A 12,238-nucleotide genomic window follows, 5' to 3' on the forward strand; every position below is an offset into this window, starting at 1 on the left:
GCAGGGGTCCCAGAAGAGATCCTTGCAGAACACCACTGGTCACTGACCTCCAAGCAGAATATGCTCCATCTACGACTACCCTCTGCCTTCTATAGACAAGCCAATTCCGAATCGATACAGCCAAGTTTCCCTGGATCCCATACCTCCCGACCTTCTGAATGAGCCTATCATGGGCAACCTTATCAAACACCTTACTAAAGTGCATGTACACCACATCCACTGCTCTACCCTCATCAATGTGTTTTGTCACATCCTCAAGGAATTCAACCAGGCTCATGACCTGCCCTCACAAAGACATGCTCACTATCCCTAATCAGACTATGCTTCTCCAAATGCTCATAGATTCTGTCCCTAAGAATCTTTTCCAATAATTTGCCCACCACTGAAGTAAGACTCACTGGTCTATAATTCCCAGGGTTATCTCTACTCCCTTTCTCGAACAAAGGAATAACATTTACCACCCTCCAATCATCTGGTACTACTCCTGTGGCCAGTGAAGATGCAAAGATCATCGCCAAGTGCACAGAAATCTTTTTCCTCACTTCTCATAGTATCCAGGGATATACCCGTCTTGCCCTGGGGACTTATCTATCCTAATGTTTTTCGAAAGTTCCAGTGCATCCTCCTTTAAAAGCTGGTACATAGTGTACTCTTTATCAAGATTGTACAGCCAAACCAGTAAATACAGGATTACAGTGTTGGAAATGGCCAGCAAGTCCTTTTGAAAGAGTTTACCTGATGAAGAGAATTCGTAACTTATTAGTGCTCACACTCACACAAAATGGATTGATTGACTTGCATCATATAGCTGCTGTCAGTGTCTCTTGCTCTATGCCAATGCAGAAAATCAACCCATCAGTGTGGTCCCAGATATCATCCTTCTGTTCTTGAAGGACTGCACTCTGCTTCGGACTGGCATCCCTTCACTCTTGCATAGTATTTGCTCCCAGGTTACAGCAATCAGAGCTCTGACTGGAATGTCCTGAGACTTCACTGAGCCATGAAGAGTTTGAATGACCTTTGCCTGTGCTTAAACAGAATTGGAATCACTATCGGCACTTTGGGAGAGTCAATTCTGATGGGTTTAGACTGGAGCACCGATTTGGGACTGGAGAAAAGGCAGTAGTGGTTTGTGCATCTCTGTGTCTGTTGGTGTGCTTATATCCATGTGTGTATGATCTGTGCATTGAGGTGTGTCAGTTCAGAAAGGCTAAAGCACTGCTGTCAGATATAGGATAAGTCAGTTCTGGTAGTGATTTCATCAGGCGCTTCTTGCCCCCTGCTCTTCATTTTGGCTCTGGGAGACCTCATGGCACCCCTGGCCCAGAGGACATCTTTCCTTCTCTCAAACTTACCCACTAGAATATCAAGGTGCATTTCTATGTAGTAGGGAGCAAACTCATTCTGTTGCCCTGTTCATTCTTGCAGCCATTGTTATTAAGTGTCCTGGCTTGGTGGAGAGCTGAAAATTTGACGGCAATTAGAGCATGAAGGGGTCAGAAGGTGCAATGTTATTGAGTCATTTAATCATTGTGAAATAAGTATAAAGTATTGCAGGCTCAGAATGCTCATTGTTATCTTCACAGCAATTGTGATTAAATACTGTGTCTAACCTGCACTGGGATGAATAGCTCTGGCCTTAACTGTGCAATGCAGGTTTACTCTGCCTGTTTGGGAGCAATCCAATTTCTGGGCTTAAACGTTCAATTCTGTTGCTAGGATTTATTTTGCAAAGGCCATCGCATTTGCCTCTTTGATTATTTTTTTTCTACTTACATTGTGCTTCTTCCCCAACTATCAGTCAGGATGCATTTGTTCTTGATTATTTTAGAATTAAAGTTCATGCAGTTTCACTGGCAATAACATTAGGAAAGTTTTCCAACCTAGTCTGCAAGTACAGTGAGTTGTATAAGCTGAAAATAAAGGAAGCCTACAGCTGTGAGTACAGTGAGGACAAAATGTAGCAGGTGCTGTTTCAGTAGGAAATTTCTGACATTTCTATTTGTCATACAAAATTATTTCAGACTTGGTGACTGATCTACACAAAAATTAAACAGATAACAGGTATATGTTTGCATTTCTGTTATTGAACTCAATCAAGTGGCATAATAAGAGGCAGCAAAACGTCTCTGATTCTGCAAACCAGATGTTACTACTTACCTTTGGATAACGGTTGACTCTTGGCATTCACTGTTCACTGAATTACTTAATACAATAGGGTGAGCCTGAAAAGCTGAAAAGATGGATCTAGTAAGCATAAGGTTTTTAACTACGTACTTTGGCTTAATTTTGGGATATTCACGTTATGATAGTTGTCAAGGATGATAATTTTAGAGAGCTATGTCCTGATTTGCTTACAAATGTTGGATAGGTGAGGCACACATTTGAAAAATATTTAGTAACCAAATACATTTTAAGGGTTAATGCTATTTTGGTTAGGTAATTCCTTTTTGATCGCTTAAGTAACTTGGTTCTAAGGAAAGCAACATGTTATTTGCTAATTTAAAGAGGTTGATGGCACCTCTAGGAGCAATCAATCTTCGTTCACATTTTCTTGATCAATCAGTACAAGTCACCTCTCAAGCGCAATTACAAGGCACCTCTGGTGCTAATCTTTCCTTACTTTGTTTTGACGAGCCCCTCCTGAACTTGTTATTCTCTCTAATCCTCTATTACTAATCATTTCTGCCTTTCATTATGAAGACCCTCAATATCAATCAATTCTTACTCTCATTTATCAAAGCCCTCCAGTACTAATCATTCCTTATTCATATTTATCAGGGGTCCCAGTACACAAGTTACTCTTTACTCACATTTATCAGACCTGAGTAGTATAAGATTTTTGTGGATCGTATGGAGTATTGATGGAATGAGGCAGTAAGTGCTGTATCTAAATTTTATGTCTATTACTGATTTTTCAATAAACACGATCACTTTTACCCTAGGCTAATCCTAGATTGATTTAAGTGTAAATTAATGAAGTGAGTTAAAAGAAAAACAGAATTGGAAATTTGATGTCAGGTACATCTTTAAAACAGTCAGTAGGATCCTTATAATATGTTACAAGTAGACCATTCAATCTAGCATGTAAGTTTATTCAACTGCTTAAAGCTTTGTTCTAATATACATGTTTACATCTATTGCAACTATCTGTACTTGCAATTAACTTATTGACATGTTTGATTTTTTTTCTTTTATTCCATGTGTAGCGATCCTCTCCAGTTGCAACAACTGCACAACCAGGTTCTACTTGAACAACAGCAAGAAGCGATTGTACTGCAGTCAACAACACAACCATCATCCCTGTCCACCCCCTTGCCACCTGAATCTCCATCCACCATGAATATTCCCACTTCCACTCCTCATCAGTCTGCGCAGATGTCCTCTGCCAGCAGGTCACCAATACCAACCAACACTCTGTCCCAGTCATTTAATTATACCCGTCCAAAACAGTTTATTGCTGCTCAGAATATCAGAAGTAATTCACCATCAATTTCTCCTCTGCCTACATTGACTACAATATCTCAAAAAACAGAGAAAGAGACCAGTAGAGAAAATTATTTTGGATTCCCACTCACACTAGCATCACAACATCATGTTACATCCCTCAGTTTCTCATCCCCAGTCTCACATAGTTATTCAACAACAAGTGCAGTTGGACAAACTACTCCCTTTATTCCACCACTTATGAATTTTCAGCCTCGGGTTGCATCGCCAACTGGTGGCTCCTGCCCTAGTCCAGTTCACAACCCGGTGGCTTTCCTCAGCTCTGTGCTACCATCATTGCCCTCTGCACCACCTACCAATGCAATGGGTCTTCCCAAGAGTGCTCCAGTAATGTAAGTGTCAGTTACAAAACAGGTAACATTGCAATGGCAGTTAGATGTGAGGAGATTTGCAGATGGGAGACTAAAGCTGTTTCCTTTAAAAACTCTAGTTGGTGCAATGGATTAGACACCAAAGTCTAGATTTTCCACCCATAAGCCTCAATTTCAATGAATCTGAGCCAGATATGTTTGTGACCACAGATGAATGAGAATGTGCTGTGATGTACATCTCACCCCTTGCCTACCTCATGCCTGTTACCACTTTCCAAAGGATATGACCAGTGCCCAAAATGTGCACACCTAAATCTGCCTGCTAACTTTTAGTGCACAGAGCCAGTTATTCACAGGAAGGCGAGTTTGGGAGTTTATTTCAGGGGGTCCTGTAAAAATATTCTCAGAGCACAGCCGATGTTTCAAATATATTTTATTTTCAGTCAGTTGAATGCTATTATTTTCTTCTGCCCTGAAAGCCTGCTATGTCATATCTCCATTCCTGAACACTGAGTGTCAGCCTGGCCTGTGTTCACCAACTGTAGAAGTTCTAAAGAAATGGTTTGAAGCTTTTTCAACTGAGTGAAACCATCACAAAACCCATACTCATTGCAGAGCCCACGAATGTCAAAACTGAATGAGCAGAGGATTTGCCATTTCTGCATAAGTTATCTTGTTTTGAACAAAGGGATTTGTTTCACTTGATTATTCAAGGTTACATCAGCACCAAAGTAAAACCAAAGTGAAACATGTTACTGAAGGTTATATTTTTCCTCGTTAAAATAACAGTAAAATGTTATCTATCATTTTATTTGGTCACTTTTATAAATGTGTGGATTCAGATAATAATGTCAAGTACTCAAACATAATGGAGCTGTTTATGTTGTCTGTGGGCGCTGAGTAATTTTCAAATCTTGGTACTCAAGAGACAGTTCTGGGCTCATAAATGAGGAGCAGCAGATATTCATGGTGGATCTTATTTTCCTCTTTTGGCTGTGTTGTGAGTGTTCAGGCCGTCCACAATGGCAAATTCTAATTGTTATGTTCTCCCACTCTGATATTGCAGTTTTAATCACAAATGGCAGAATGGCCAGCTCTCCCAACAACATTTCTTGTTTTGCCATGAAACAGGTATGCAGGCCCACCATTCTGTTTCTAAACATCTGATATCAGAGTGGCCGAAAGGAGAAGTAGGGAATTTGAAATTACTGAGAGAGCTGCTCCTCATGTCCCCAGATCTGTCTCTCAAATACCAGGATTTCAAAACTACTGAACACCTCATAACCAACATAGACATGGATAATGCATACCTTTTTTACTGTTAATTTGATAAAGAAAAAATATAACCTTCAGTGTGATATGTTTCACTTTGGATTTACTTTGGTGCTGATTTAACTTTGAGTAACAGGTGAAACAAATCCCTTTATTTAGTGCAGGGATAACTTGTGCAGAATAGCAAATGCTCTGCTCATTCATTCCAGGCTATGATGAGGAGTGGAATGATTTTGCAGCTTTATCTTCCGCTATTACCTTCCAATGTTCCCAGGTTAGATGCTGGTTGAAGTCTTCTGTCGTGTGCCTCTGACAAAATATGCCCTCCTGGACACACTTGAGTTTCCTGCAAACAATACCAGCCATAACTTTGACATTTCTGTGTTAAGGTTAGGAAGTCAGTTAATGTGCATTAGGAACCGCATGAGTTACTTAAACTCATTGTACAAAAATTCTAACAATCAGTAGAGACAGACTGTCACAGGGACTGGGTTTTAACAGGCTCTTGAGGCCGTATGTTAACCAATTGCATCATCCTGAAGGGTATCAAGTTAATAATTTAATTTGGAATATAATGGGGCAGGTCTTCTAAAAAGCCAGTAGATGCACTTGAATCTGATGGTCTTTAAACTTCTGGGCAGAAGCACATATCTATAGTGCACAGACTGAAGTTTAGCCTTCTGCTTCAGTTAAGTGCCAGCCCTGGCACACCTGTGCTGCACCAGGGCATTATAGATTTCCCAGTTCAGCAAACTAGCTTAGCAAATCTGTTTGTTTGACATGGCACAAATATATCTGCCCCATTGAAATGAAGGAACAGCTGCCAGAAGAACAGTAAATAGACTCATATTTGAATTAATTCAGCTGGTTTAAATGTATTTGATTATTTTCAGTGTGTGACTGTTTTTTACTGTTTTAATCTTTTTAAAAATTTAATAATTTTATTTTATTAGGCTTTTTATCTTTTAATATCTCCTGAGCCTTTTTACAAATGTTGTTGGTGATCATAAACATTCAATTTAAACAATACCTTTCATGCCTGGAGTGCCTGAGAGTGGAGCTTCACCAATCATTAAAACCATGTGGGAGTGCAGCCAGCCACTTATGCTCAGAAAGGGCCTTCGCTGTGCTGGGCCTGACTGATTAGTTGGCAGCTAGCCTCTTAAAGGTAAACTACAGATGGGATCACACTGGAAGAACAATGTAGTCCAAGCTCAGGTGATGGGCAAATTGGGTAGTTCAGTGGTTAGCAGAAGATCAGACCAATTATATCGAGACTATAGTTCAAATGAAAAAATATTGATAGTTTAAATCTGATACATATGTCACAGAGCATCACTTTTATTTAATAATACAGTCCTGCACAAGGTGTCTTGAAGAAAGTGTTGAAATCACCGCGAGAGTCCACCAGTGATGAAATACGTGAAAGCAAGGATGCTGTAATACGTGATTTAGATAGAAAATCAAACTTCAAAGATGATGCTTACCACACTGGGCAGCAGGTGAGAACCTCTTGCAGTAAGGGAACTGAAAATGTACCTAAAGTTCAGCAATACTTTGTGAAATGTCCTTTCACTTCAACAGAATAATATTTTAATTCCCTGATCTGAAAACATCAGAAGTTACCTTTGGGATAGTTGTTTATATCACAAAACACAATGTGATAAAGTGACTTCCAAACTCCTGGAGAAGATTCATGTTCAAGTCCCTTCACATAACTTGGTCTATTTCTGTATCCCGCCAATCCCATCAAATGAGTCTGAGGGTTGGGAGATTTTAATCATTGAATTTACCCCAAAGGATCTATTTACTAAATCAACAGTTAGGAACATGGCATGCTATGAAACTATAGGGACATGTTAACTTTGATATTATTTGCCATGGTTGTAATTGTTAGTTTATATTAATGTTCAAGACATGTTGGACATTGTAATTTTCTGAAAGTGATGTCTCTTTCATTCTGTTGAAGAATTCTAAAATCTTTTTTCTTCATATAAAAGTATTGTTTAATCACCTGCTTCTCTTTGATAGAGAGTAACTTATGAGGATAAAATGGCCCACAGATTTCTTGGACCAAATTCTCCTTCACTCTTTAATTTTCATGAGGTAAAGGATATGGCAGATTTGCAGGTACATACTTTTAAATTCACTTTCTTTGTCAGTTCCATTTGAATCAAATCTATTAAAAATACTCAACAGCTATAATTAACATTCACCAAGTTATCAGCAAACTATTGACTTAATTAGATGGATATAAGCATCTATTCACTGCGTTTATATCTAATCAACACCGTGTGAAATGAAGCACCATTAATATATCATACAATGCAGACTGCAAAGCACACCCACCTTTTTTTACATTAAGTTGCTAGATATTAACATGTTAACAATGCTACAGGGAGTTTCTGATATTCTTGTGCATGGTTGGAGTCTATATATGGCAGATTGCATTTCATATTTCTATTTACAAGTTGTCTTTGAAATTTAAAAAATCTGAGTATATATGATTATTCACTATCATATTCCATTACATTGCTCAATCTGACCATTGTATGGTCTAACCAAATTAATGTTCTATATTTCCAGGCATTCAGTATGGTTATCAATCTGAAGCGTAACAGATAATGCCTTCTATAATTTTATGACATGATATCCAAGCCACTCATCTCTCTCTCTCTTATAAAAGTACCTGAGTCATTCATCCATCATCCATCCAATTCAGCTACCAATTCATTACCTATTTAATTTATTAAACTATCAGAATCATCTTTCCATTCATCCTAAAACTCTAATGATTTGTGCAAGTGATTCATCCATCAAATCTTTTAATTACATCCATCTTATCCATTCTTTCCTTCTCATCCATCTAACAAATCAACCAACCATCTGACCATCTACCCCAACTTTTGATCTCTTCTATCCATCCATTTATCTTTCCTTCTATTTCAATCATCCATCCATTCAACCATATCCATTAACTTGGTCCATCCTACTGATTTATTTTTCCAATTCTTCCATAAACTTGATCCTGTCATTCTGTCGATCCAATTGCATCATCCGTCCACACAATCTATCTATATAATCCACCTTTCCATCCAACAAATCCATCCTAAAAAGAAGCAAATCCAGTGGTTAGCCATATAACCAATCCATCTTTCTGATCCATGAATCTATCTAATTAATCCACCCACCAAGTCTTTCAATCACCTAACCTATCTATCCCATATGACTAGTCACCCTTCCGTTCACATGTGCATGCATTAAATGCAACCATTTCCCATTTTTCTATCCAATGCATGAATCTACCATCCATCTAGTTCATGTATGCATAAACTATTGTTCCTTCTTATGAACAGATTTCCAATGAGAGCTTCCCAAGGATCCAAGAGCTATTTTCTTACTTTACAAAACTGATTGCATTTAGAATCAGACATATATTAAGCAATTTTTATGCTTGTAGGACTTTAAATATTTGATAGAGTCAACTCACAACAGTGCTGGTCTATAATAGATTAAGTTGAAAGCCATATTTTACTAATTCATCTTCATTTCAGAGCTGTTTGTCATCATTTTTTTTAAATTACTAAACGTGATGCAGGGAATATTTCAGCCGGTGTCATGAGGTATCAAATTGTCTATTTTATAAACCTTACATTCATGCTCATGAAAAAGGAAGCTGTCTTTTGGGTTTCAAAGTCCTTGGAGAGCTTTCAGTCCTGAGGTTGCAGTGTTGCTTAGATGAACCCCATTATTTAGATGTTACATGCTTTTTTTTACTGTTTCATTTCCCTTTATGTACTAATTAAAAGTTCTTTCAAAGTATCTTTGTTTCAAAAGTGCCTTCACTCCATATTATTTCTAATCAACAAATGGAAGATCGTTCTTACCATTACCAACAGAGTTATTTATTGCAAAGATCCATATAAATTAAACTTTACAACTACACAGTCATCTGTCACCTCTATCTCAAGATTGGCTGATTTGTGCCAACTCTCTATCCCCCAGTGCATTGATTTCAAAATCTTCATTTTCATTTGTAATCCTACCTCCAGGACCTATGCATACTTATTTCCCATCCTAATCCCTCATTCCTCCAATTCCAGTCCCTGTGCAATCCTCAATTATAGCATCTATGGCAGAGCCCTCCTCTCAGAAAACAGTCTTTAAGCTCCTCATTTTCACCTAACTCTTCTCCAAATTATTCTTCTTCAAACAACTCTTCTTCAAAACTACTTTTTGAAGACCAATTTCTTTAACCTTTTCTAATTTTAGTTTCACAAATTTCTCCTCACATTATAGTTGAAGGTTCATTGTTGGGGTATCAGGATAGGTAGGGGTTAGAGAAGAACATTGGTGGAAAGACAAGAGAGATTGGATATTGAAGATGGAGCCATCAATGAGGGAGGCAGGAGAGATCTGGAAAGAGAGGAGAAGAATGCAGTGAACCCGGGAGAACATTGGTGAGGAAGAGGAATGCACAGAAGGAGTTTATGAGTTGTTGAGGACCAATAGGTGCATTGGATGAAGGAAAGGATCTTGCCTGATCAGTGGGTTTGTTGATGGCATAGTTGTAGTTTAGGGAAGTATTTACAAGTTCATTGCAGCTGCCCCAGCCTCAATATAGGTGCTGGATTTCTCAAACCAGAACAGAAATCTGAAACATAAAGCATCATTAAAATATACAAATAAGTGACTACCTACTGGAAACAGATTTGACTCCCCACCAAACAATTTTCACTTCCCACACTGGTCCAGTGGGCCAGTTTGAGGTGGACTGCTTTTGTGTTTAAGATATTTGGCACTTTTACTTCTAACCTGACTCAAACCTGCCTGTTTGGAGGATTAAAATTCTGCTTCTATATTTCATCAATTATCGCTCATGTTTTTACTTTTACAAGCAATGTGAACAAATATTAAGGATACGTGTTCAGTTATATTAATTATATCAAGAACAGAAAGTAAATTGATTCGTTGTCATCCAGTGTACAGCTCTCTGAGGTTGTTTTATCTGTCAAAGCAGTTTTCCAAAAGAAATAAAACTTACTATTTCTGCCCCACCAGCTTCATTAGGTTCTCTATTACTCATGGTTCTACTTTGTACCTTTAAGGTGGTACAGTTTGTTACAGGGTAAGTCTCCTGACCATTTAGCATGTAATGTACCTTGAGTTCACCATAAGTACTTTTCTTCCAATATACTGGATTTTACTGCAGTTCATCTAAAAATTCTGTTTCATACTTCAATTTAATAGCATATAATAAATGTTTCAGTGTATTGATGAGTTAGCAGAAACTTCTGTTTCCAGGAATACAAGGTGTCCAGCTTTGAGCAAAGACTTATGAATGAAATTGAATTCCGCCTGGAGAGAACTCCTGTGGATGAATCTGATGATGAAATACAACATGAGGATATTCCTACAGGGAAGTGCATTGCACCGATTTTTGACAAAAAACTCAAACATTTCCGAGTGGTTGAAGGATCACCAGTAACCATCAGCTGCAAACTTGTGGGCATACCTGTGCCAAAAGTAAGCTTTTTACCATTTGTGATATTTAAACTTATTGTTATCCTTCAGATTCCACACTTACTACAGTTGTTATTTATTTATGCAAATACACACCTTCTGAAGTACAGCTGATTACATCTCATTACAATAACTCATTCCCATACTTTGCAACTCAAGGTATATTGGTTTAAAGATGGTAAACAGATTTCCAAGAAGAATGAACATTTCAAGATGAGGCGAGAAGGTGATGGTACATGTACATTGTACATTGAATCAGCCACTAATGATGATGATGGAAACTACACAGTTATGGCAGCAAACCCCCAAGTGAGTACCAAAATTTTTAAGAGGAATGTATTTGGTACATGTCAGCTTGTCTTTCATTTTCATTGCAATTGATATCATTGAAAGCCAGTCTTTAATTATAAGTCTCAAAAATATATATGTCTGAAAGCCAAACTACATAATTCTAGCGTTCGGGACAGTGGCGAGTGACTGCACAGGCGCGTGACGTCACTCGGAAGCGCGCGGGCGATTTAAAAGTCGGAGGTTCGCCTTCAGTTTTCTTTCCAGCGACGAGAGAGCGGAGAGTGCCGGAAAATAACGAGCGAGTTTTTTTTTTCTCTTTCTAGTGTTCGGGACAGCGGCGAGTGACTGCGCAGGCACGTGACGTCACTTGGAAGCGCGCGGGCGATTTAAAAGTCGTAGGTTCGCCTTCAGTTTTCTTTCCAGCGACGAGAGAGCGGAGAGTGCCGGAAAATAACGAGCGAGTTTTTTTTTTCTCTTTCTAGCGTTCGGGACAGCGGCGAGTGACTGCGCAGGCGCGTGACGTCACTCGGAAGCGCGCGGGCGATTTAAAAAGCAGATGAGCATATCCAGCGGGCAGCGTCGGAGCGGGCAGTGGAGTGTGAGGGAGCAGAGTGGGTTAGGCTTTGGCTCAACGGGCTTCGGCGAGAGCGGGAAAGAGGCGAGATTATAGAGAGGGGGTAAGTTATTATTTTAGTTTAGTTGTTGAGCTCAGTGATATTCAGCAGTATGCATCTGGGATTAGTGTTGTGTTTGGAGTGTCAGATGTGGGGCCCCTGGGAGACGACCAGACTCCCTGATAACTACATCTGCGCAAAGTGCACCGAGATGCGGCTCCTCAAGGAACGGATTGAGAGTCTGGAGCAGCAGCTGGATGACCTTCGGTTGGTTAGGGAGAGCGAGCAGGAGATAGACAGGAGTTATAAAGAATATGTAGACAGCACCTCAGTGGCGGTCCCCCTCAAAAACCGATATCTCATTTTAGATTCGGTTGGAGAGGATGACTTCATAGAGGAAGACCTCAGCAGCTAGGACCTTGGCACCGTGTCTGGTACTGTGGTCCAGCAGAGGAAGCGAAATGCAGTGGTTATTGGGGATTCGATAGTAAGGGGTACGGATAGCAGATTCTGCGATACCAACAATGAGTCTCGGATGGTGTGTTGCCTCCCTGGTGCCAGGGTACGGGATATCACGGACCGTGTCGAGAATATTCTGAGAGGGGAGGGTGAGCAGCCAGAAGTCTTGGTACATGTAGGTACCAATGATGTAGGTAGAAAAAGAGAAGAGGTCCTGAAGGAGGAATACAAGGCATTAGGGAGAAGGTTGAGAAGTAGGAC

The 12,238-nt window shown here is 39.4% G+C and overlaps 1 protein-coding gene across 1 annotated transcript in view; it reads left to right on the plus strand.

Annotated features, from left to right (window-relative positions):
• mypn (myopalladin) overlaps positions 1-12,238 on the plus strand; it is a 193,356-nt gene that overhangs the window by 137,643 nt on the left and 43,475 nt on the right. The window contains exons 11-14 of the mRNA XM_052027770.1: positions 3,210-3,839; positions 6,448-6,592; positions 10,395-10,616; positions 10,773-10,922. Of these exons, the coding sequence (XP_051883730.1) occupies positions 3,210-3,839; positions 6,448-6,592; positions 10,395-10,616; positions 10,773-10,922 (1,147 nt within the window). The remainder of the gene's footprint in view (positions 1-3,209; positions 3,840-6,447; positions 6,593-10,394; positions 10,617-10,772; positions 10,923-12,238) is intronic.

The sequence above is a fragment of the Pristis pectinata genome, chromosome 12 (genome assembly GCF_009764475.1).
Source record: "Pristis pectinata isolate sPriPec2 chromosome 12, sPriPec2.1.pri, whole genome shotgun sequence".
Lineage (NCBI taxonomy): Eukaryota > Metazoa > Chordata > Chondrichthyes > Rhinopristiformes > Pristidae > Pristis > Pristis pectinata.